This window comes from Cuculus canorus, chromosome 21 (genome assembly GCF_017976375.1).
Source record: "Cuculus canorus isolate bCucCan1 chromosome 21, bCucCan1.pri, whole genome shotgun sequence".
In the NCBI taxonomy this organism is placed as follows: domain Eukaryota; kingdom Metazoa; phylum Chordata; class Aves; order Cuculiformes; family Cuculidae; genus Cuculus; species Cuculus canorus.
The window spans coordinates 4,520,046-4,545,483 of record NC_071421.1 but is presented as its reverse complement, the minus strand read 5'-3'; the positions used below and the strand labels follow the sequence as shown (position 1 = coordinate 4,545,483).

The following is a 25,438-nucleotide window of genomic DNA, read 5'->3' as shown; positions in this document are numbered from 1 at the left end:
ATTCACATCCTTTGCATCATTTTGGTACAGAGGGACAGTGTGACCTTTTCATCACAGATTATCATTGGAGGTCAGCTTGGAAACTAGTGGTGCTGGCAGAGGTGTCCGAGGTTGCATACTCTGTCCTTCCCAGACGGGCTGATTCCACTGAGAAGAAAAACAGTGATAAGGGGAGTAGCTTGTATTTTAGCTTTGGCTTTTAATATGTTAGATAACTCTGCCACTTAAAAGCTGCAAATTGACAGTCATTGTAACCTATTGTAGTTCATGTACGCCCGTGTAGATGATGTGGTGGTGGGAACACGCGTAGTTAATGTACCGAGTTCACAGTTATGGCCTCTTTTTGATGTAGCTCACTCCAGATGATGAGCTCTTCTTGTCAGCAAATGCTGGCACAGCCCTGAGCCAGTTTGAGAAAGTTTCTACTGACCTGGGTAAGTTTTTGTTCTCATAACTTCTGATGTCTTTGCCTCATTGAGCACTGATGAATAGAAATACCTGTGATTTCCCCTATGAAAGAAAAAATTTGAATAGAAAGTTCATGGCGTTACATTTTGATGTACATTTTTCTGTTTTATTAACAGTAAAACTCTGATACGCTGTCCATGAGGAAAACGTAACGCTGGAAATAAATCCAGCACTAAATGTCCATAAAATGCCAAGTATTGCCTGTAATGCTTGAATGGTCTCTCTCCAGCAGAGGTACCACTCCACAGTTAAACACAGATCTTTTTGCACTAATTACTCTCTTCAGGAGAGCCTTTTCCTCTGCTTGATGCAGAGAATTCAGCAATTATTAGCACATTGTCAAAATACAGCTTTAAAGCGCTCTTGCCATGACTGTCATAACTCTGATCATATTGACAAGACCAAAAGTTCAGTTATAACATGCATTAAATAAGCATAACGGTTCATTCTAGCATTAGTTACGACTGTGATGAAAGAACTGCAAATGGTAGGAATGTGCCAGACTAGGTCAGGCTTCAAATAATCTGATTGTGACCTACCTTTCAGTACTCCTCTTCCTGAAAGCGTAAGCGAGGTGAGAACGCTTTGGTTCAGAAGGGTACTTTGTTAGAAGCTCTCTCTGCGGGGTGGATTGACCTTGGCTGGCCAGCACATGCCTACCAAACCGCTCTTGCATTCCCTGTCCTCAGCAGAACAGGGGGAGAGAATAAAATTAACAACTTGTGGGTCGAGCAGTTTAATAAAGAAAAGCAAAGGCTGTTCAGAGATGCAAAGTAAAACAAAGAGATTGATTCTCTGCATCCCATTGGCAGGTGATGGCCAACCACTTTCTCAGAAATAGGGACACAGCATGTGTAGCAGTTCCTTTGGAAGACAAATGCCTTTATAACAAATACACCTCCTACTTCTTTGTCCTGGCTTTTCTTGCTGTGTGTGGTGTCATGGGATGGACTGTACTCAGTCTGGGCAGCTGGCCTGGCTCTGTCCTCTCCCAACCTCCTGCCCACCCCAAGCATTTGGGGGCGGGACAGCCTCAATGCTGTGCCAGTGCTGCTCTGTAGGAGCCAAACCACCAGTGTGTTACCAACACCATCCTAGCTACAAACACAAAGCACTGTGGGAGCTGCTGTGAGGAAAGGTGACTGTTGCAACGGGTCCAGAGGAGGCTACAAAGATGATCCGAGGGCTGGAGCACCTCATGAGGACAGGCTGAGAGAGTTGGGGTTGTTCAGCCTGGAGAAGAGAAGGCTCCAAGGAGACCTTAGAGCGACCTTCCAGTCCCTGAAGGGGCTACAGGAAAGCCGGAGAGGGGCTGTTTACAAAGGCTTGTGGGGATAGGACTGGGGGCAATGGGTATAAACTGGAGAGGGGCAGGTTTAGACTGGACATGGGGAGGAATTTCTTCACAATGGGAGTGGTGAGGCCCTGGCCCAGGTTGCCCAGGGAAGTTGTGGCTGCCCCACCCCTGGAGGTGTTCCAGGCCAGGTTGGATGGGCCTTGGGCAGCCTGAGCCAGTGGGAGGTGTCCCTGCCCATGGCAGTGGGGTTGGAACTGGATAGGCTTTAAGGTCCCTTCCAATCCAAACTATTCTATGGTTTTACAATCCCAGCCAGACCCAGTACAGCTTGGCTGATTTCAGGGCTGCCAACCCTGTACATATCCTTTATTTTTTTTTAAATTAGCTCAATTGTTCTAGTTTTCAACATGTTGATTTCTTTTGATCTCAAATATTTTGCTCAATTTACATTGTATATAAGAAAACTTAAAATTTCTGCTACTACTTACTGGAAATATTTTTTTCTCTCCTAGGGTCAGGAGACAAAGTCTTTGCTTTAGCAAGTTTCGAAGTAGAAAAGGCAAAACAATGAAGAGGTGCGTGAGGCTTGTGTCTCTCCGGTTATCGGCAGCATTGGACTTCTGTCATATGGCATTTGTTTTTTTGTCTTTTTAACATGTTGCAAAAAAGCAAAGCAAAACAGAAAATCCAAACCTTAAACTTCTTGGGTTCTTAACCAGAAGATACGAAGCAAAACAGCCTTAAGTGCACTTTGGGACCTTGGTATCTGAACCCCTCAGGAATACAAACTCTGAGGCTCGGCACTAACTGGTACTCTAAAAACTAAGGCACGGTATGACTGTCTTTGGAAAGCATCGGTGACTTTGAATTTTTCTGATTGTGTATTTCTCTTAACTATTAAAACATAAGCTTTTTGCATGTGGTTGTAGCAGGCAGATCTTTTTCAGGAGTAGGCCCAAAGAGTGAGTGGGTTTGGGGGTGATTGTTCACCTTGCTCTCAAATTGTCTTAATATTTGCCTGGATTCCCTCCCAGGTTTGTAGTGGGCATGCATCGAAGCTTTATTTGAAATGCCATCTTTCTACAAATTGTTTGCAGAAGAACCAAAATGAGACTGTGTTCGCTGCGCACATGAATGAGTGCCATTGTGTCCTAACCTTGACTGACAAACAATGGAAGCCCTGTAGGGAGCCTTCTGGAGTAATTTAACTTCATGTATTGAAATGACAGGCGATTGCTAGGAAATAGCAATAAGAAGCCCTTTCCATGACCTCTTACTTTAGCTCTGGATGTCTAACTACATGCTACTGTTATTTCCCAGGATTTCTGGCATAGCATAGAATAGTTTGCAAGTAGAAATAAGTTTAAAAATGAGGGCAAAAAGCTCTCATTCCATGATTGGTGCATCTGTGGCTCAATTTGTTTATCAGAGGGTGGTGCTGGTCTGTGTCTCCACAGAGAAGTTACAATCCTGAATATTCTCAGGGTGTAGGAAGATTTCAAATCTCCTGGTGTTGAATTTTTAGCTCTGAGTGTGGAAGAACTAGAACTCTAGATGCAAGTTTAAATTCCTGATAAAATGTTTTGTGTCGTATCAATATTAGGGATCTTGTTCTTAAAGTACTGGTTGCTCCACACAATAATTCAGTCCTTGTTAGCATTTTGTCTGAGTGGATTGGAAGCCTATATTTCACTAAGAATTTTTTCAGCTTGAGAAATGTGTGTTTCGGATGTGCTCTACCCTCAGTATATATTCAGGCACTGATCTAATGATATTGGCAACCACAGAAAAACCCAACATTTCTTAACTGAATTTCACACCTGTTCCTTTTCTTGTTTTACCACGAGCTAGAAAACAAGTTTCTAAATGCAAAAAAGCAATGTAACTTCAGGCAAAAAAAAAAAAGTAATTTTCCTCTATTTCTTGGGAAAAAGAGTTCAAATACTAGACAGTTTTGGGTCCTTTGAACAATATGTTTTACAAGGGTGTTAACTGTATTGCTTCTTGTAAAATGTGGTAGCTGCCATCACAGTAAGCCTGTTGCTCTAAAGGAAAGGATGGTGATAATGCTGGAAGGATGTGAAGAGTTTCTAGGAAAAAAAGTGATCTTCTTTCCGTCATTTTAGTGCTTTGAATTATAAAAGTGAAGAAATATACGTAGCGACCTTCCAGTACTTGAAGGGGCTCCAAGAAAGCTGGGGAGGGACTGTTTACAAAGGCTTGTGGTGATAGGACTTGGGGCAATGGGTATGAACTGGAGAGGGGCACATTTAGACTGGATAGAAGGAGGAATTTCTTCACTATGAGAGTGGTGAGGCCCTGGAAGAGGTTGCCCATGAGGAGTTGTGGCTGCCCCATCCCTGGAGATGTTCAAGGCCAGGTTGGATGGGCCTTGGGGAGCCTGAGCCAGTGAGAAGTATCCCTGCTCATGACTGGATGAGCTTTAAGGTCCCTTCTGACCCAAACTATTCTCTGATTCTGTGTACTAAAAGGATGATACTGAATTATTTTAGAATTAGTAGTGGCTTTAAACCCACTTTTAACCCCAAAGGTTGGGTAGATTCAGTTGCAGTTCGTGGGGGCCGGGCTGGTTTTGGCAACAGTGGAGCTGGAACTGTTTGTCAGCAGTGCAGGTGACCCACTGCTTTGAGGAATCCTGTGTTTAATGGAGTAGAACGTGTGTGTTTTAGCTGTTGTAGAAGTATCTTAGGCTTTTCTAGCTAAACTTGAGCTTCTGTGAGAACTGCTTTTAATTTGAGTGAGTGGAGTGGAAATAGTCTTACATTTAGGTAGCCTATTGCGACGTTAATCTCAGTGTCGTGTAGTAGTCGCTTAGAGACTAAGTGGTTAGCATGGAATATAAATAGAAAATCAATATGATCAGTCATGATTTAGATTGCACTTATAGGGCTTAAATACCCTATAAATAAGCAAGTTCATCTAATTGTAAACTAAGGCTGGAGTAGAGTAAACCAGAAAACGTGTGGTTTAGACCATGTTTTGCTTTAATAGTCATCTTTTTGAAACCTAGTGTTTTAGAAACAAAAGCATACAAACAACATAATTTGTCTTACACAGATGGAACTTTTTTTCTCCTTTCTCTTTTTTTAAGAAGCTTTTATTTAGATGGAGTCTTTTGTCCATTATATCAGAACTGTTTCCTGTCTGGGGCACTATTATGTTCTCTGACAAAGGCTGATTGCAGCTTTATAGCTGAGAGCAGCTTAATAAAAGGCACTATTAAACAGTCTAAAATTATTGGAAACAAAACAGTCCCTCGGGGCTGTCATTGCCTTCTTTTTCTTTCTGCTCATTACTGGTGCTAAGTAACTCTTCTCCCCCTTCTCACATCCCCAACCTCTCTGCAGCATTTGTGAGTGAATGAAATCTCTCGGCAACTCTTTTTCCTTGTAGTTTGAGAGATGTATGTTTCCAGAAGAAACATTTTTTATTGATTTGTAAATATTTCGGGGGTTTTAAAAAGTTTTTTGTACTCTGGTCGGTTAAACATCCTCTTAAATTGATCCTGGACTAAATACCTTTTTAATATTATGTTCCTTCTGCTGTTGGAAAGATCCCATGTCATTTAGATGGACAAGGATGTGATTGAGATCAAGGATGATGATTATGATTGTTATTATTCACTATGAGGGTGGCGAGGCACTGGCACAGGTTGCCCAGGGAAGTTGTGGCTGACACATTCCTGGATGTGTTCAAGGCCAGGTTGGAGGGGGCTTGGAGCAACCTGATCTAGTAGGACCCTTTGCTCAAATAAAGACTGATAACAAAAAAACAACTCTTCAATGAAAGCATGATTTTGTCATTTAACATTCAAGCTTGTGATGTTTGCGTTCCACCCTCGGTTCAGTGTGAGACCCAGGCAGATCACTTTTTCTCTCCCCATCTTTCTCTCCTGGAGTGAAATACGAGTTATAATACTTGAATATCAAGTGCTGTGAAGTTGTTATTGATCATAGATGGCTTTGAAGATTAAAAGTGCTTTGTTTTTTGTTTATCATTTTACTTCTGAAATAAGAATTGTAAAGAACAGTAGCTTTAAGCCCATCAGCAAAGTTGCCCAAAGTTCTTTTTGGCCAGATATAACCTCCCTTTTTTAATGTTCTTTCTCTATAGGGGAATCTAGTGATTGTACTGACCTGAAAGAAAAGCTGTTAGAGAGAAAATTGAAGCTTCAAATGCTCCGTCTCTTTCTTCTGTCTTTGTATCCTTGGATTATTTCCCTTCTTTGATCTTCAATGGGAAAATAGCAAGCTATCTTTGTCTGAACAGGAAAAATACAAGATTTCTTAAGAGATCCTTTGGTTTGTCGTGTTACCTTGCCTGTTACAATCAAATTCATTTCGATAGAGAACTCTATACTAATGATACCCTCCTGACCAGGCACGGAAGGCTGTGTCATTAGTGGCGAAATGGCAGGCAAATGAAAATAGAACCCTTGGTTTCGTTCCCAGTATGGCCATTCCCTTCCTGTAGAAGGACAAATAGAGTTTTTACATTGTCAAGCAATAAAAGTCAGCCTGCAGGCATCTTTTAGTTTCTCGTTTCCATAATGTTTAAATTATCCTCACTGAGTTTGGGAGAAATCTTTTCTGTTTGGGAAGTCAGCTCTTGTTTCAGTTCTGTCTGCTTCGCTACCCAGGAGTTGACTTGTTGTGACCTTGCATCATTTATTGTAGTGTCCCAAGTATGCAAAGAGCTGATTTGAACTGCATTTAATTTTCAGGAAACGCTGCATTGTTTCTTTGTCAGAGCACTATTTTGATAGATTGGAAGTGTCAGGCTAAGTCTGCAATATAAAAGATTACTAAGAGACAAAAGTTTCCTAACTAAAAACAATTCCCTCATTGAGTACCGTACACATCTTCAGAAGAAACAGTTGTCATTGTTGTTGCATGTGGTTAAATGAGACGGATAGTAAAGCAGGGCTTGTGTGTGCAGATGCTGCTGGAAGCCCTTAATGAGAGGGAGACGCCAACGAGTACGGAGGGACTTGGAGTGTGGAAGCAGCTGTACTGTGAAGGAATCCTAAATTAATTTTGGAGCCAATTAGGAAAGAATTGGAGAGGGACAGAGTGAAATGAGAGAATTTTTATCAGTTCATGAGAAGGTTTCATGAAGTTTCTGTTTCTAGAACGAAGAGCAGCCTCGTTAAGCAGAGGAGATCAGAAGCTATTGAGAAGAAAAATCCATTTAATCTGTTAGATTCTTATAAAATAATATTCAGTCTTTATACAATACTTGTAAAAATACTAGAAAGACTTAACTTCTAGATAATTAAACTTCCTAACGTTCCCTGGCTGATGATAACCTGTATTATCTCTATTTTATGGTTGGGGCAAGTGGAGTAACAATTGGTGAGATGATAGATTTGATCAGGTGCAGTGCGCTTGTATCTTCTGTTTACTTTCTGGAGGGCTGTGCATTCCCATAAGACATGAACAATATGCTACTAAATCTGTTGCGGCTCTAGGATTTAAGAGGTCTCTCGAGCATCTATCATGTCTTATGATGATAAAAGTGACTGCTATAATGGCAAGACATCATCTTCCTTGACAGCTAAACATCTCAGAAAGCGTGATGGGAACAAACTGCGCTGGGGCAGAAGCTGATTTAGAGACGGTGTGTTAAGAAAATACATCGCAAATTCTCCAAGGGTAAAGGAAGCCTTGCGGTATCTTTCTCTGTGCTAAAACCTTCCCTAAATAAATGCAGGATGTAATAATGATGCTCTATAAGATTGCATTGCACTGCTGTACAGCCAGCCAGTTAAATTAGGTGAGCTAAACAATACTCTGTCATAAAATGGTGTTTTGCCCACGATGTTATCAGTAAGAAAATTCATCCTAGTGCAGAGATGCAAATGATGGCTTAATTATGTGCTGCAACCAGCGTAAGATGCTTTTAGATCTTTCCCTCAGACTCATGTACGGTGCTAATTAACAGTAATCCAACTGGAGGATCCCAGAGCAATGCTTCTGCGTATGTTTTTCAGCTTCTGACGGAGCTCTTATGTTCTTTTCTTAAATAATTAATCATCATTACTGCCTGCTGTGCTGTGGGTATTTGCTAGTGATCTCGGATCTCAGCGTATTTGCACCATTCCTGTTCCTGTCAGCAGCTTGGCTTTGCTCTTTGCTTAGGCTTTCATCTGAAGACCTTCATTAACTGGCAGCAGGGTATGGATTTCAGTGCCAGTGGGCTTTGATGTCATTAAGTAGCAAGCTGTTAAGGAAGTGCCACCTATTTCATTACTGTGACTATTTTTATGCAATTAAGTTAAATACCGAGTAGAAAACAGATGCGTTTGACTAACATTGAGTACACAAAGCGTTTTACTCTTCAGGAGTTCTGTACTTGCCTACTTGTTGTTTCCAATACAACCGGGGGGGCGGGTGGAATTTCTCCACTAAAAGGATGAGGAGGCCCTAGCCCCGGTTGCCCAGGGAAGCTGTGGCTGCCCCATCCCTGGAGGTGTTCCAGGCCAGGTTGGATGGGCCTTGGAGCTCCTGAGCCAGTGGGAGGTGTCCCTGCCCATGGCAGAGGGGTTGGAACTGGATGGGCTTTAAGGTACCAGGGGCGGGCGCAGGGACCCGGGGGCTCCCGCGGGGCGCGGTGGGCGTGGCCTCGCGCTGACAGCGCCCCGCACAGGCCACGCCCACACAGCGCAGTGTCACCGCCTATTCTCCCCTTTGGCCACCCCCCCTTTCCCTTTCCCCTTCCCCGCCTTGGCCACGCCCTTTCCCCTGACTCCACCCATTCTTCACTCTAATCCCTCCCCTTTTCCGCTCTGGCCCAGCACAGGTTCACCACCCATTCTCCGCGTTAACCCCGCCCCTTTCTGCGCTAGCCCCGCCCTTTCCACTGAACCACGCCCACTCCTTGTCCCGACGCCCTCCTTCGCGATTTGGCCACGCCCCTTTCATGACCACGCCCCATCTGACCTCGCCCACTCACCACACGGGCATCATCTAGTCTCCTATTTTACCACGCCTCTTTCTCTTAGACCACGCCCCCTCCTCCGCTCTGACCCCGCCCCTTCTTCCCGGCGCCCCACCACTCACCACCCATTTCGGCCCCACCCCCTTCCCTGGTCTGGCCCCGCCCCCTCTCTGCTCTGACCCCGCCCCACTTTGCCCCCCGCTCAGCAGACGGAGACCAGCCGGTGTGGTGTTAGCCCCGCCCCTTCCTCTAGCCCCCGCCCCCTTCCACAGGCCCCGCCCCTTCCTGCCGGCCGGCGCTCGGCGGTGCCCGCGGGGCCGCTGCCGCCCTGGGCGCCGGGAGCCGCGGGTCCCTCCCCCGGAGCCGCCCAGGCGCCTCCCTCCTTCCCGCCCGCCCTGGGCCGCCGCCGTGACTCACGACGGAGGAGGAGGAGGCGGCAGCTCCGCTCGACTCCCCCGTGCCGCAGGACCGCAGGTGAGCGCGGGGCCCTTTTGTGCGTCCGGGCCCCCACCGAGGCGCCCCCTGGGCCCTGCCAGGCCCCGGCCCCGCCGCCTGCCGTGCTCTGGCTTCGTCCCTGACCTCAGGCGGAGCCCCCGGGGCGGGGAGGGTGCGGGGCAACCCCGGGAACTCGGGCCCTCCCTGTGAACAGCGTCCTCGGCAGGGCTGGGCACCGGTATCCAGCGGGAGGCGAGTCCTGCGCTGCCTCAGACGGGGCTTCCGAGGCATCCAGGGGCCGCCTGGAGGCGAGTCCTGCTTCGAAACGGGGATTCCAGGCTGCACCTGGAGGTAGGTCTTGCCTTGCCTCAGAATTGAGTTTTCAGAGCATCCAGGATGCGCCTGGAGGCAAGTCCTGCCTCAAAGCTGGGCATCCAGGGTCCACCTGGAGGTGAGTCCTGCCCTGCCTCAAAACTGGGCTTCCCCAGCATCCAGGGTGGGTTCTGACCTCAAAGCCCCGCTTTGAGGATCCACCTGGAGGTGAGTCCTGCCCTGCCTCAAAATAGGGCTTTCAGGGCATCCAGGATCAACCTGGAGGCAAGTCCTTGTCCTGCCTCAAAACTAGCCTTGCAGGGCATCGAGGGTCCACCTGGAGTGTCAGAGAAGAGCAACGAAGCTGGTGAAGGGGCTGGAGAACAAGTCTTACGAGGAGAGGCTGAGAGAGCTGGGGGTGTTTAGCCTGGAGAAGAGGAGGCTGAGGGGAGACCTTATTACTCTCTACAACTACCTGAAAGGAAGTTGTGGAGAGGAGGGAGCTGAGCTCTTCTCCCAAGTGACAGAGGACAGGACAAGAGGGAATGGCCTGAAGCTCCGCCAGGGGAGGTTCAGGTTGGATATCAGAAAAAAATTCTTCACAGAAAGAGTCATGGGGCACTGGAACAGCTGCCCAGGGAGGGGGTCGAGTCGCCTTCCCTGGAGGTGTTTAAGGAACGGGTGGATGAAGTGCTTAGGGACATGGTTTAAGGGAGTGTTAGGAATGGTTGGACTCGATGATCCAGTGGGTCCTTTCCAACCTGGTGATTCTGTGATTCTGTGGAGGTGAGTCCTGCCTCGGAATGGGGCTTCCAGGGCATCCAAAGCTGCTCTCTGTAAGTTTAGCATAAAGATTGTATGTATTGGCACACAACAGTTCTGTATTTCCTGGTTGTGAGAGAGAAACAGCGTCATGCTCTCACAATGAGGTTGGTGAGGCCCTGGCCCAGGTTTCCCAGAGAAATGATGGCTGCCCCATCCCTGGAGGTGTTCAAGGCCAGGTTGGATGCGGCTTTGAGCCCCTGATCCAGTGGGAGGTGTCCGTGCCCATGGCAGGGGGATGGAACGGGATGGTCCTTAAGGTCCTTTCCAACGCAATCCGTTCTATGACTCGGTGTTCTGAATCAGAACACCCTGTTGCTCCGTAAAGCAGAGGAAAGTTGAGCCAACATTCGGCTGCGCCTCATCAGGGCACATTTGGCTGTCAGATCTGCCTTTCAGTATTGTATGAAGATCGTGTGTATTGGCATGCAGGAGCTCTGTGTCTCTTGGACACTAGAGAGGAGCAGCATTATATTCCGAATCAGAATACACTGGCACTCCAGAAAGCTGAGGAGGGATGATCCATCATCCGGCTGTGCCTCGTCAGGACACTTTTGTCTGTCAGACCTGTGTTTGCTTTCTGCTTGAGATGAGAATGTTTTGCTCTGTTGTGTATCATCTCTTTGACTGTTCCTCGTCTTGGCACATTGGACAAAATCAGCTTTGATGCTCTGTGAGATGAGAGCAAGACGTTCTGCAGATGCAGGGGCTTCAAAAAACTACACCGAATTCTCCATAGTACAACAAATATTGGATGCAGGTCTGCCTGTTCCGTCTTCCAGTCGGAGTTGGCTCCCATATAGCAAAAGGCACATATTTGGAGTATTTTAAGAACATGATTTTAAATTACATTTTCAGAATCAAAATTTTATGTTTAGTTTTTGTTGGCCACTGAGCTTGCAAGCTGTCAGCTCCTTTGCTTTTGGTATTTTTGGAGCTCTGGTATGGTGTGGAATAGCTTGCTGAAGGCTAAACACTGTAAATAGTGAAAAGTGAGGTTAAACTATGTACTGTAGGGGGTTGATTTTGAAAGGATGGGAATTCCTGGCGAGGGAGCACACAGGGCTTTATGCTGCCACTTTTAAATGCAGGCTTATTTTCTCATCAATGTAAAAGCTGCTCTTTGCCTTGACAAATGGATTCAGATGGAAAAGGGTGGCAGGTATTCTTAAGGTATATTTTAGGGGCAATGAGTATAAACTGGAGAGGGGCAGATTTAGACTTAGACAGAACAAGCAATTTCTTCCCAATGAGAGTGGTGAGACACTGGCACAGGTTTCCCAGAGAAATGATGGCTGCCCCATCCCTTGAGGTGTTCAAGGCCAGGTTGGATGAGGCTTTGAGCCCCTGATCCAGTGGGAGGTGTCCCTGCCCCTGGCAAGGAGTTGGAACTGGATGGGCTTTGAGGTCCCTTCCAACCCAAACTATTCTGATTCTGGAGTTGGAGTTGCTTTACTTTGCCATTAGCTTTTTGGTGTTTGGGTAGAAATTGGCAGTTCCTTTAGTATAATTTAGAATTATCGGTGAGACCTACACACTCCCTTAGTCGATGTGGTCCATTGTAACAGTGTAAATCTACATGGAAGTGGGTAGGATGGAACAACGGGAAGGGCAAAAGCTGTTTTGAGCGAGTGAACTGGTAATGGCTTGGCTGAAGCGTTTGGGCTTACCACAAATCACTCCAAAGCAGTGGTTCTGTTAGTTCATCAACAGAAGTTATGAAAAGTTATATAGGCCATAAAGTGCCTTCAGGATTCTCTTGGGGAGATACTGGAATCTTCACCAGGAAAATAATCACCCAGGCTGCCAGGAGTTGTGTTTAGTCCCTGCTGGATGTTCACCCCTCAGTTCCTGTTGCAGTTGGGGAGCTCTGTGTGCTGCAGCAGCTGTGGGGAAAGAGGGCTCTGGGCTCAAGGTGGGAATCGATGCTTCTGTCTGTCGCCTTAATGAGAATTTAATATGCATTTCACTAGATAGAGAACATAAAAGCATTCAGTATTAGGGCTGCATGGAAAGCGAGTCCTGAATCTTGATCTGATGAAGTCTGTAGTTGTATCCATTTCTACTCTGTCCCATACTCTGCCATTTCCTTCCCCAGCCCGGGTTTCAGTGGACTTAACTTTATAAAAGGAGAGAGAAGTTTCCAAAACGATTTGTGTGATTTTTCTAAAGAAAAACCCCCTAAACGAACTGAAACAAAACCTAAATTTAGTGGCACAAAGACTGTCTGAGACATACATCTGCTGCTGAAAACTAAAAGTCATCCTGCAGTTGCAGACGGGCAAAGAAAGCCAACGCCTGAATTCATTCGATACGGTGCTACTAATGGTAAAGGTCGATGCTTTGCCTGGAAAACAACTTGTGTGAAATCAATCCATTGCTATTAGCTTAATGTGAGTTTTCTCCTCTCCAGAACGTTTGTCATCTGTAACCGACAGAAACATTTATGATTTTTAGTAAGTATTTCTATTCCTAAGTTTGCTCTTGACTACAAAGCAGCCCTCCTGTGCATCTGACCTAGTTTTAAACATCAAAAATGCACCCAAGTGCTGTGCGTACAGAGAAGCGAGAGGCTTTTGGAGGCTGCTGTTGAATGTGCTTGGAGGAACTTCCCGCTGAGTTGCTTCCCAGAAAGGATTGGGTGTCTCCATAAATATTCCTATATGCGTGGATGCAAAACTGTATTTCTTTGTATTGCAAGCTGTCATTGGATTGGATTTCCTGCAGCAATACAGCCGGGAGAGTAGCAGCAGTTACAGCAGTGCTGTGATGCAGAAGCAATTGAACCTCATGTTTGTGTTTTTAATTGGAAAAATTGTAATCTGAATTTATATGCCAAATATTTCTATTCCGGGAGTTGGCATAAATGCTACAGGTAGAAGGTGGTTATAATTCAGTTTGCAGATAGTCAGAGTAAATGCCTTTTCCTGTTTTTCCCAGATATGTTAATAGTTGGAATGATAAAGCTGGTATATTTCTGGAAGTGAGATATTCAGCGAGAAGTCTACCTTGAGTTGTAATAAGAAAGATGTCCAAGAATCACAGTGTTGAGTAGTTCTAAAAAAGCACTTAGTCCTGTATGTTTTTCCAATAGAAATCACTCATAAGTTTCTCTTTGGAAGTATGAGTATGTAAGTACTTTTAATTGCTTTGCCTCCTATGTTAAACCGTATAAGCAGGAACTGTACATTCTTCATATTCATAATACCTTTAAAATGTCTTTTAAAATAGCTCTGCATCACAGAAACTAGAGAGGGAGTTGGGTTTTCTTCAGTTTGAGAGTTCTGGTTTGCTGGAAAAGTAGTAGCATCCGTTAATTTAATTCCAGGAAATTTATTGCAGGTATACAGGTATGTGAATAGTCCCAGAAGGTGTTTGTTTTGATGCTGATGTACACAAAATCTGTCAGTTATTGGAATGAAAACATTTTATCCCTACCCCCCGTCCTAAGAAACGTTGGTTTTGCTTTGAGATACCTGGGAGAAATGGTACATAAATAGATTTTAAATGTACTAAAAACTCTTTACCAAAAACCTTGATTTCGTTTAGGGGAAGAAAAAAACGCCTACCACCTTGTTTGTTGATGCTGATGCTCTTGTATCTCTGAGACTGACAGTTCTTTTTCCATTTCAAGAGCCGTGGCCTGTCCGTGAGCTTCAGTTGGTGTGAGGAAGCAGCTAGCCCAGAATGAGCCAAACTACGGCGTGTTAATAGGTGAGAGAAACCAAAGATCAGAAAAACGTTGATAATTAAATAACGAGAACACTCCTCTGACTGTGGGATTTATTTTCAGACTCAATGTCGAGGAACCGTGTGACAAATGCTCAGAAAAATGAGGGCAGTTAAATTCTTGTTTCTGGTCAGTACTGGTGATTTGGCAGAAGGTTACAGGGCTTCGTCTGATTTAAATGTCTTTGAATTTGGGAACTGTAATCATACTTTTTGCTTTTCAGTAAGTATTTTCAAGGTTTTACAGAATATACAATCTGCCAAGGCCGTTTCTTTTGAAAAAGTAGTATAGATATATATTGTAATTGTTAATGATGTTTTTTAAACAAACTGCGCAGCCAGAAAATCTCACCTGGAGATAAACTGCCATGAAAAAAACCCAAAATATTCAATTTCTGACATTATTGGAAGTCCTGAGATGAACTAATTTAGCTACAGGTTGGGGAACAGAGATGGAGGCAGTAGATTTGTACAACCATTGCACTTAGAATCATAGAATAGTTTGGGTTGGAAGGGACCTTAAAGATCATGCCTCAGAGTGTTCTGTTCTCCTTCTTGCAGATACATACACCAAGTATTTAGTTGATGTTTCGGAATGTCCATTTTCTCTGTTATAAGGGTAACTAACAAATCTGGAAGCAACTTAAGTAATCGGCTCTGTTTATAGCCACGACCAAGCTCTGAAACTTTCTGACTCAGTTCATCCTTCTTTCAAATGAGTTGACTGCTTCACAACAAGGTGAAGATGTTTAATTAAAGTGTAATTGTTTCGCCTCCTGAACTCATCCAGGTCTTGATTCAATGAGCATTGAAGTCAGTGAGGAGCTTTTAATTAATTTCATTGAGCTTTAAATAAGTGTTGGTGGATACACGCCCCTGTGTGCTGAAAGGAAATGTGACCTACATTTTTACAGCAGGGGTTCCGTGAAGAAGCCACGTGAAATACTGAGACAGTTTAAGGTAAAATATAAATGGAAGGTGTTTGTAGATGTGAGAAGGGGATAGTGCAGCTCCGGTGAGCTCTGCTGCCTGTTGCCCTACTCATGGAATTTTAATAGAGGTTCCTAACTCGTATTAGTGTGCTGAATCTTGTAAGGAAAACTGAATATTTCATTGTGTTCTGGCAGCTCTCTGAGTTGGTTGGGGGAGGCAATATCAGACTTCAAGATAAACACAGAAACTTAATGTTTATGCAAAACCGATCAGCAATAACGTACTTAATGTTATTAGCTTTAAGAGTTGAGGCCAAATTGAGAAAAGTAGGAGCATTCACATCTGTGTAGCTGCCTTTTTTTTTCCAGGAATGTCTGTAGATGCCAAATAATACTCACTGGTTTACGTGGAATTCATGAAAGGTTTTGCTTAACTTCAGAGGTCAGAAACATAAGGTTTTTCTTAAACAGGACTTATATCGCTGAAAACTTGGTCAGCAACTACAGAGGCCTCAGCAAAATAAACATGTTACAGTTCACATAGAATCATAGAAGAGTTTGGGTTGGAAGGAACCTTAAAGCTCATCCAGCTCCAGCCTCCTGCCATGGGCAGGGACACCTCCCACTGGCTCAGGCTGCCCAAGGCCCATCCAACCTGGCCTGGAACACCTCCAGGGATGGGGCAGCCACAGCTTCCCTGGGCAACCTGGGCCAGGGCCTCACCACTCTCATGGTGAAGAAATTCTTCCTAATGTCCAGTCTAAATCTGCCCCTCTCCAGTTTATACCCATTGCCCCCAGTCCTATCCCCACAAGCCTTTGTCAACAGCCCCTCTCCAGTTTTCCTGCAGCCCCTTCAGGTACTGGAAGGTCGCTCTAAGGTCTCCTCGGAGCCTTCTCTTCTCCAGGCTGAACAAACCCAACTCTCTCAGCCTGTCCTCGTATGGGAGGTGCTCCAGCCCTTGGATTATCCTTGTGGCCTTCTCTGGACCCATTCCAACAGCTCCATCTCCTTCTCATGTTGAGGATTCCAGAACTGAGCACAATCCTCCCGATGAGGTCTCACAAGAGAGGAAGAGAGAGGCAGAATCCCCTCCCTTGACCTGCAAACATAAACCTGTTTGCAACAGTTTTCCTAATGCCTCACTGTCATCATTCTTAGTTCACCAGCTTTTAATAATGTGGTTTACACCTGAAATAAAACTCTGTATGTGTAATAACACATGTGCGGAAAACCAGCTTTGGCACCTTGTTTTTAATACATCCATTTCATTGTTCTTTTCTTGGTAGCTGCTATTTTTGACATAACTGCTATAGGTTCCTTCCTTTCGTTGAATACAATACAGATGTGCTATGACTCCACTAATGGTTTGGCAGGAAAATGTCTGCAGCTTCACTAATTCTCCCAATTCTGCCTTAAATTGGTGGGTGTTGCACACAGTCGTGCTCACGGATATGTTGGGAAGTGGTCTGGAATCTTGCAGTAGTTTTGGGTTGTAGAAGGATCAGCCTTGTCTTAAGCATTGTTAATAATCTCTGGCTTATATTTTGATACTAGAGATTAATTAAAATATGTATTGTTGCATCTGCACAATGCCCTCGTTCTTAGGGGAGCGATTGCCGCTTATCCTTTAAGTGCTCTGAATTTTAGATATAGGAGGTCTTAAAGCAATCACTTTTAGTGTTGATCTTTGAATGAATCTAACTCGCCAGACAATTCCATCATGGCTATAAACTGGAGAGGGGCAGATGTAGACTGGACGTAAGGAGGAATTTCTTCGCTGTGAGAGTGGTGAGGCCCTGGCCCAGGTTGCCCAGGGAAGCTGTGGCTGCCCCATCCCTGGAGGGGTTCCAGGCCAGGTTGGGTGAGGCTTTGAGTCCCTGATCCAGTGGGAGGTGTCCCTGCCCACGGCAGGGAGTTGGAACTGGATGGGCTTTGAGGTCCCTTCCTACACAAACTATTCTCTGACCTACAGTTTTCCATGCAGCTGAGCATGGTTGCCTTTAACACGTGTGCATCCTCTCTTTTGATTACCATTCTTCCTTTTTTCATTGTACTCGGAAATCAGTCAGCCCCAGCACTGAGTTGGACTTCAGAACAACCCTTAAACCCCTGTAGTTTCCTTCCTTCCTTCCAGCCCATATGTGGGTATTAGCGGTGCTAAAGAGAGATTTCTGCTGAGCACTAATGACCTCATACCTTTATGATTTTTAGTAAGTATTTCTATTCCTAAGTTTGCTCTTGATTTCACAGTTCAGGGCTAATAGAATTCAGGTGACATTCAAAATGGTGCTTGGGAAGGAAGGAAATTGCATCCCTTTTCCTGAGAAATAGGAACTCTCTTGAAGGCAAGATTTCCTTCCTTGTGATCCCACTTTACCGAAGTTTATAGAAAGCAAAATGTCTGTGGTAAAATCGGTTTGTAATTAGGAATAGATTTTCAAGTCATGAAGCTTAAGAGTCCTCTCTTAAAGCTGGCAGGATTTTTTTTCCTTCCTCCTGTCTCCATCAGATATCTTTGCAGTATGGTCTTGTTTGATGACCTTAAGAAGATAACCAAAACCCTGTCCTTGTGCTCTTTGTTTTTAATAAGTCTTTCAGAGAAGAGAGGAGCCAGCGTACCTCTGCCCATGGAATTAAACCAGCTCTTTAGACCAGTTGATGAAACACTATTGAGGAAGGGTCTCAAGGAGTATTATTTTATCAAGATTGTAAGAGCAGGGGTCTCTTGCCCGTGTTATCAAATAATATTGATATCAGTTTAAAACTTTTAACTGTACATTGATTAAAACTGAAGCCACTTCTTTGGGGAAAGCAATACAGAAGATTTTTTTTCTTGTTTATTTTCATTTTTTGCTTCTAAAGAGGCAAGAAGTAGGTGTCATAAGAGGTGCATTTATCACATTTTACAGCAAATATTATTGATATATAATCAACAGACCAATATTTCATGTTGTGGTCCAATGGTGAGGCAATGTTGGTAGTCAAGAACTATTAATCTAAGACACTTCACTAACGCTGTACTCGATATAGTATTGCAAAATATTCAGATGCTAACTAGTCACCAAGCTAATAACAGCTCATGTTTTAATTGCTTAAAAAAACTCTAGTTAGCCATAATCTCTACTGTAAAAGATCTGTAGGTATATTCAGTGTAAAATGACTATGATCTGGTGTTAATGATGGTCAGATGTCAGCATAAATTACAGGGCAGCACAGGTCACGTTTTAAATTGAAAGCTATCTCTAATATGCCAGGCATCTGTCGAAAGATACCATGTCGATGAGTGCCAGTGAACAGAGTGGTGCTTTGGAGAGCTGAATAGTCGAGAGAAATCCTTCCAGTAAGCATAACTCACGCTGGCTGCCGTTCCTGGTTAAAAATAACCATGTGGTGTGCCCAAGCCACTGAGAAGTTGGTCAGGAGACCACAGGCAATTTGACTCCAAATATGGTACTTCTGGTTTTTGGGGGCTTTTTTTGCATGCGTGTAAATGGAAATTAAATGTTATCATAACTGCTTACAGATACTTAGGGGAGTTTTGCCTGTTCTGATTTCCTTCTGTTCTGTGATAAGTTAGGATTTGCCAACTTGCCTTGTTGTTAAAGTTGATGGAAACATCACATTTTTGCTCTCGACATAATCCAAGTTAAGAAACAGTTTAATTTCAAAAATCTGGTTACAAATACCATATTAATGACACTGTTTGGTTGGAAACATACCAAATACTGAAGTGCTGCTCCATTAGCACTGCTGATAATCCTTATCATGGGCTGATTGATGCCTATTTGTTTCCCATTCCATTTCAAGCCACTTTAGAATTACTGCAGAAGTCAGAAAAAACATTGTGCGCCTTCGGTAAATACACATATTGCATCAGTTTTGACTTCCTATGCCATAGTGTAGACTTGTTTTAGGTTGGTTATGAAGACTGAACCAATTTCTTGCTTCTATAGGCAAATAATTCCTTATCAATGTTCTCGCTTCGTGAGTGTAGGATGTCGATGTCCCATATATTGCTGGTTTTTAACCTGTTGAGTTTAGTTTCTGTAATATAAATGGCAATCTTCAGTAAAACACAGTTTTAATGCTAATGATCTATTAAGTCTTCAAAGAGTTGGGAGTCCACTGTTAGCACTTCTTACAGAGCTTCTTTGAAAACGTGACTTGGGTCATAAAGCTGATGGACAGGACAAGAAAAGGAAGTGACCACAATTAATGGTCTCGATCTTTGTTTTGCATGTTTGTGTATTGGCTTTGGTTCAGTTCTGCAATGATCATAGCGTAGATGTGCTGCAGGAGGCTCTGTCATTGCCGTCAATAATTAATAGTTCAAATATATGATCCTTCCTTAGGTGGAGGTGTTATTTGGGTACATATTTGTACAATGTGTGTAATGCCTGCCGTGTAAAATGGAGTAGATACATGGAAAATAATTGATTCTTGAGCTTTTGATAAACTGTTTACCTGTTATTGGTGCTCTATTTTTTCACTGGTTTATGATTCAAGTTAAAATGGCCTCAAGTTGCACCAGAGGAGTTTAGATAGGATATTAGGAAAAATTTCTTTACTGATAGAGTGATGAAGCTCTGGAACCGGCTGCCCAGGGCAGTGGTGCAGTCTCCATCCCTGGAGATGTTCATAAGAAGTGTAGGGATAGCACTTTGGGATGTGGTTTAGTAGACATTGTGATGTTGGGCTGATGGTTGGATTGGATGATATTAGATTGGTCTTTTCCAACCTTAATGATTCTATGAAAATCAACCTATGAAAATAAAGCGAACTTCTTCAGAACAACAAAAGACTTCTCAGGTTTCTGTGTATGTGCTGGGAAGGTCATTCTCCATTTCTGAATAGAGAATATTTACAAACTGATCCATAGAAAGCATTGCTGTACAGTTTTGTTTTGATGACGGATGGGTAACGCTTCTTTTATAGCAGTAATTCTTTAGTGTGGGCTACCTGGTATTTAAAATCATTGGCTGGCTGTCATTAGTGCCTAATTTCCCATCTAGATTTGTAGCTTCATTATAAATAGGGGAAGAGGTGCGGGAGCCTCTGAAAGATGCTGATGACTGGGACGAGAGCAGCGCTCATCACTCCCGCCGTTGGAGACCTCTTGAGTCAAGTATAGCATTGATTAGAATTGTTTCTTTGACGGGGATAGAATTTGTGTGTAATTGCTGTAGCCGAGTGTTGTCACTTTTGAAAGGATTTTTGACAAATTCGTCTTTGAAATGTGAATGTATTTGTGAAACGAAAGCCCTTCTTTAAGGTTTTGTTGCTGTTACTACATCTAATTTCAGAGGCTTCAAGTTGACTGACGTGCACTACCTAGAAACCTGGTGCTGCCTCTTTTAACTGTACGAGACGCGATAGATGTCTTCTCTTTGAAAGATTATTTTTGCTGTTCATAGCAACAGTCTTGATTTCTGTGTGCCTTGAAGGTCAGGAGGCAAGCATTAATTTCATAAAAACGGTGATTATAATGGTAGGATATCTTTCTTTTTACTGATACCTTGAGCATTGATGTAAGAGCTGATTTAGTTCATTAGGAAGCCTTTATTAAATGCACTACATTATTGCTTCTGAAGTCCTTTTTGAAACTCTGAAAGGTGATCCAGCACTGGAAAAAACCCAACTCTGTGTTTTGATGGATTTTTTTCATGTCTAACTGGCTGTGATTTGGGCTGTTTGCTGTCCCTCTTTAGGAGGGAGGGCTATGCTGTTTTGTTAAAACTTCAACATTTCAGAGATGCAAACCCACACAGGGGCTCCAGCTATAAATTGACCAAACTCTGACACTGGGGTTCAGATTCTGAAGTCAAAAAAAGTTAATACTGAACACAGAAACGAGGGGAAAAAACCCATATTGAATATTTCAGCTCTTTCTCTCACCTATAAATAGGTAGCTGTTATGAATTCTTCATTGCTGTATCCCTCCTGAGATGAGAATTAATCCAGTTTCCTGCTGCCTGAGACTGAAGGTCGTGAGTCAGACTGAATTAGAGGGAAATCTGCAGCAGGGTTTTGCAGGCTCTGATTCCTGACTTCAGGTTTCAGGCTGCAGCTTGGAAGGTTTGTAGGTCTCTAGCTGCTCACTGTAAAATGTCATTTGAAAATTAACAAGGCTGAAAGGTGCAGCATCCCTTTGCGCTCGGAAGCTTCCCAGTGTGACCGTGTTTTAAGCGCGGAAGGGCTCAGCGGTGTGGCAGTGGGGGCTAATAGCTTAACCTCGGCTAATAATATCGTAGAGTTAAAGGGGCCGTTTCTTGCTGGCTGTTAACTCAATTTGTGTAGCGCAAAGGAAACCTACAGCGGTTGGTTTTATTCACCGTAACTCCTCATCTGAGCTTTTATAATCCTGTTAATTGATGGTTTTCAGCTGCCTTGAACAGAACCAGCCAGGTTCAAGAAGGAAAAAAGATAAATTGTAGCTGAAGTAACTGCTGTTGGATTTCTTTGGGCTCTAACTGGAAGTGATACAAGATATTAAAGAGGTAGTCAACCGTGACTTCCATTTGAAAGAGCTTGTCAGATGGCTGCTGTGACTACCCTAAATTATTAAGACCAAATAGGTAAAATATTACATTTACTGACAGCTTGCTGCCTCTTTTTTTTTTATTAATTTGGCCTTTACAAATTCCTCAGTTTTGCTTTATTTTTTTCCCTTACCAGTAAAACATGTATATTAGGAACTTCAGACTGTAGGGCTGGAGGGAATGCTTAATTCGAAGGAGCAAAAGCTCACATTGGTTTCCCATTGCATTAAACAAGCATGTCTTTAAAATTAAATGGGATGCTTAAGTAGTTTGCCTTATGCAAAATTTACAAACATAGCATCTTTTAGTATGCCTTTTTTTTCTTTATCTCTAGGGATGTGAAATTCTTTTGGCTTTTCCTCTTTTTAAAAAGGGGGTGATGGGATGCGAGTCAGAGTAGTTTAGAAGTTCTTTATTATCAACCCCTCTGTGGTGTTGTAGAGCAGAGGAGCCCTTCCAGGTTTTGAATTCAGAAGAGTAGAGGCAGAAGTCAGGGAAATAGGGTTAAAAATCTATAATTCTCAGTTGCTGTGTGTTGGAATCCTCCTCTACTGAAAGCATCCCATCAAAACAGTTCTTGCCGAGGAGCTTGAGTTTCCTTAGGAGGTGTTTCCATCTGTTTGTCAAACAGGCGGATTAAACTGGATCCGAGTACAAATTTCTCCTGTCTACTTTTATTTAAAGTGAAGATATGAATCTGATGTTCTAAACGTAGTTGGGGGGAAGGGTGGGCTAACTGCTAAGGTGATATTCTGTCATTCCGTACTGTACTGTTGTGTCCAAGGTCAGTTGTTGAATCATAGAATAGTTTGGGTTGGAAGGGGCCTTAAAGATCATCCAGTTCCAACGCCTCTGCCATGGGCAGGGACACCTCCCACTGGCTCAGGCTGCCCAACGCCCATCCAGTCTGGTGTTGTTGAAAAGAAAGCCCCTACGGTCTTTTAGTTTGGGTTTGAGAAAGATTCTATTTTACTTTCATTATAAGCTTTTCAGGACAAATAACAGTGTGGGGAGGTAGGGAAGCATCTCTAAATACTACCGGAGAAGTTAAAAGTAATTAATCACTGGCAACAGTAACCCAACTGTTTTGTGTTGCAGACATAGCTACATCTTCTGCTTCCAAAACCACATCCAGTTTGCTCTCATCTCTTACTTACCTGCCTTGCTAGAAAGTCAGCTTCAGTCTCCCAGATTTTGAGCGAAAGGGATATTTACACTTCCGTTTGCCGAGGAGATGGGGCTGCACGCGCTCATTCTGCACCCAAAGAGATCGGTTTGGTCGGCAGGCAGGGATTGGAACGGGGATGTCAGGCGTGCTTGACTCTGCCCAGCGCACATGTTGGGCCTTGCAGAGCAGCAGGCATTCCTGTGGTCCTCACCCAGCCCTTCTGCAGGCACATGCGGAATGAGGGGCTCAAGAGCGGGACAGCGTTTCCATTTGTTTGCTGACCGGCCTTGTTTGCTTCTTGGGAAAGCGGGCGGAATGTTTTTCAAGTCAAATTTATTGCTTTGGCAAAGCTGGGCTGGCAGGTTTGGCTGTAATATATAGATCTTTCTCATTTATTATTCTGTCGTGTGAATCATATTAAAAATAAATGAACCAGATTTCATTCCCTGTGCCTGCCAAACGAGGGAAAATTAGGTGACCCAATTATGTCCATTTGCAGCACGTTGGGTGCAGCAGGACGAGCTCTAGGATTTAGTTTTTTAACACAGTTTAGCGAAGAATTTAATCATTTTGGACTAAAAGTACAGCTGTTGAAATGCATAGGTTAGTCTTTGTCATGGGAAAGGAATTGAGTAATGGCACTGGAGAGGAGAATTGTGTTTAGCTGCAAAATAGATAAGGTATTGGCAGCTCAAACTTCCCTGTTGGCTTTGCACATCTGCCTCGCCCTTACCTGGAGAGACCAGTTCCAGACCGGATGGAACAGTGCATTCTGGATGGTTTCATCAGCCTTTGGCATCTCTCCCTTCAGTGCCAGTCATTCAGGGTGTGATTACCAGAAAACCAGCTGAGACCCCAGGATTTCTTCGCTTAGACCAGTGGTATCGATTACTGTGTCGCTGGGCTCCTGGGCAGCTCTGGCTATGAGCAGCTTTCCAGTTGAGTTCATAGAATAATTTGGGTTGGAAGGAACCTCAAAGCCCATCCAGTTCTAACCCCCTGGACGCCTCCCACTGGCTCAGGCTGCCCGAGCCCCATCCAACCTGGCCTGGAACACCTCCAGGGATGGGGCAGCCACAGCTTCCCTGGGCAACCTGGGCCAGGGCCTCACCACTCTCATGGTGAAGAAATTCCTCCTTGTGTCTCGTCTAAATCTGCCCCTCCCCAGCTTTCTTGTAGCGCCTTACAGTGCTGGAAGGTCGCTCTGAGGTCTCGTTGGAGCCTTCTCTTCTCCAGACTGTGGGGATTCCTTCAGTCCAGTGCGTGACAGTTCATGTTCTTCTGTTGCCCTGTTTGTGCTGAAAGTACCGATAGAAACGTTACCTTTCAGGCAGTGGTTCTTATTGCAATACAAGATACCTGACAGGAATAGGTAAATAAATTAATCCTATGGACTTAACTATAAGCACTAGGATTCATCAGTACTGTCGATACTAACTTTTTATGATGTACAAGTTGTGTAAAATCTGTTTTTATCTTTGCTGATCAGCTGAAATGGAACTGCCAGCGTCCTGCCTTTGGCATGTTGCATCCTGATGCTGATTCGGTTTGCTTATGCTGTTGTGATTCAGTGGCATATACTTTCAAAACATGTTATTTTGCAATTACTGTGCCTTACTTTTTAGCTTAAAAGCTCATTAAACTAGTGATGTTTGGGAAAGCAGTGTAATCTCTAAGTCGTAGAACCTAAAACTAGAACTCTGACCTTATTTGGTCTCCCATCCAGAGGTACCTGGACAGGCTGGAGAAGAGGGGCTGTGAAAACCTCCTGAAGTTCAGCAAGGCCAAGGGCATGGTCCTACACCTTGGTCGGGGCAATCCCTGTTTTCAATACACAATGGGACTTGGGGTGCTGGGTGATGAGAAGCTCAACATGAGCCGGCAATGTGCGCTCGCAGCCCAGAAACCAACCGTGTCCTGGGCTGCATCCAAAGCAGCGTGGCCAGCAGGGAGGGACGGGATTCTGCCCCTCTGTTCCTCTCTCAGGAGACCTCATCTGGAGTATTGTGTCCAGTTCTGGAATCCTCAGCATGAGAAGGAGATGGAGCTGTTGGAACGGGTCCAGAGGAGGCTACGAGGATGATCTGAGGGCTGGAGCACCTTCCATATGAGGACAGGCTGAGAGAGTTGGGGTTGTTCAGCCTGGAGAAGAGAAGGCTCCAAGGAGACCTTAGGGCGACCTTCCAGTACCTGAAGGGGCTACAGGAAAGCTGGGGAGGGACTTTTGATAAAGGCTTGTGGGGATAGGATGAGGGGCAATGGGTATAAACTGGGAGGGGCAGAGTTAGACTGGACATAAGGAAGAATTTCTTCACTATGGGAGTGATGAGGCTCTGGCCCAGGTTGCCCAGGGAAGCTGTGGCTGCCCCATCCCTGGAGGTGTTCCAGGCCAGGTTGGATGGGGCTTGGAGCCCCAGATCCTGTGGGAGGTGTCCCTGCCCATGGCAGGGGATTGGAACTGGATGGGCTTTAAGATCCCTTCCAACCCAAACTGTTCTATGATTCCATGATCGATGTGAAGAGTCCCACTGGCGTTCGTAGTACCCGTGTGATTGTAGTGTCTGTGAGAGGGTAAAGCGATGCAAAACTACCCGAAGTCCTGCAGCTTTGATAACCTAAATGAAGCTGTCACCACTTTCTTAGACAGAGGGACAAGAAATTGAAACTCGGCATGAGCAAAATGAGCAATATTCTGACCTTCAGGTGGATACAGGTCAGCAAAGAAACAGAACTCAGAGCTGGTGGTTACAACTGAGGCAAAGAATTACCTGAC

At 44.3% G+C, this 25,438-nt stretch overlaps 2 protein-coding genes across 12 annotated transcripts in view; both read left to right on the top strand.

Moving 5' to 3' along the window:
- LZIC (leucine zipper and CTNNBIP1 domain containing) overlaps positions 1-8,046 on the top strand; it is a 32,403-nt gene extending 24,357 nt beyond the window's left edge. For 3 of the 7 annotated variants that reach the window (XM_054085921.1, XM_054085919.1, XM_054085920.1), the window contains 2 exons: positions 353-434; positions 2,278-5,893. In XM_054085921.1, coding sequence (XP_053941896.1) covers positions 353-434; positions 2,278-2,336 — 141 coding nt within the window. In that variant the 3' untranslated portion in view covers positions 2,337-5,893. The other 4 variants (XR_008453245.1, XR_008453246.1, XM_054085922.1 and 1 more) reach the window with 4 other exon arrangements.
- Positions 8,047-8,995: 949 nt separating this feature from the next.
- Positions 8,996-25,438, top strand: part of CTNNBIP1 (catenin beta interacting protein 1) — a 37,655-nt gene continuing 21,212 nt past the window's right edge. Inside the window, exons 1-3 of one of the 5 annotated variants that reach the window (XM_054085976.1) lie at positions 8,997-9,199; positions 9,387-9,511; positions 13,929-14,008. The gene's annotated coding sequence lies outside the window, so the exon portion shown is untranslated. Of the gene's footprint in view, positions 9,200-9,386; positions 9,512-13,928; positions 14,009-25,438 lie in introns of all 5 variants that reach the window. The other 4 variants (XM_054085979.1, XM_054085975.1, XM_054085978.1 and 1 more) reach the window with 4 other exon arrangements.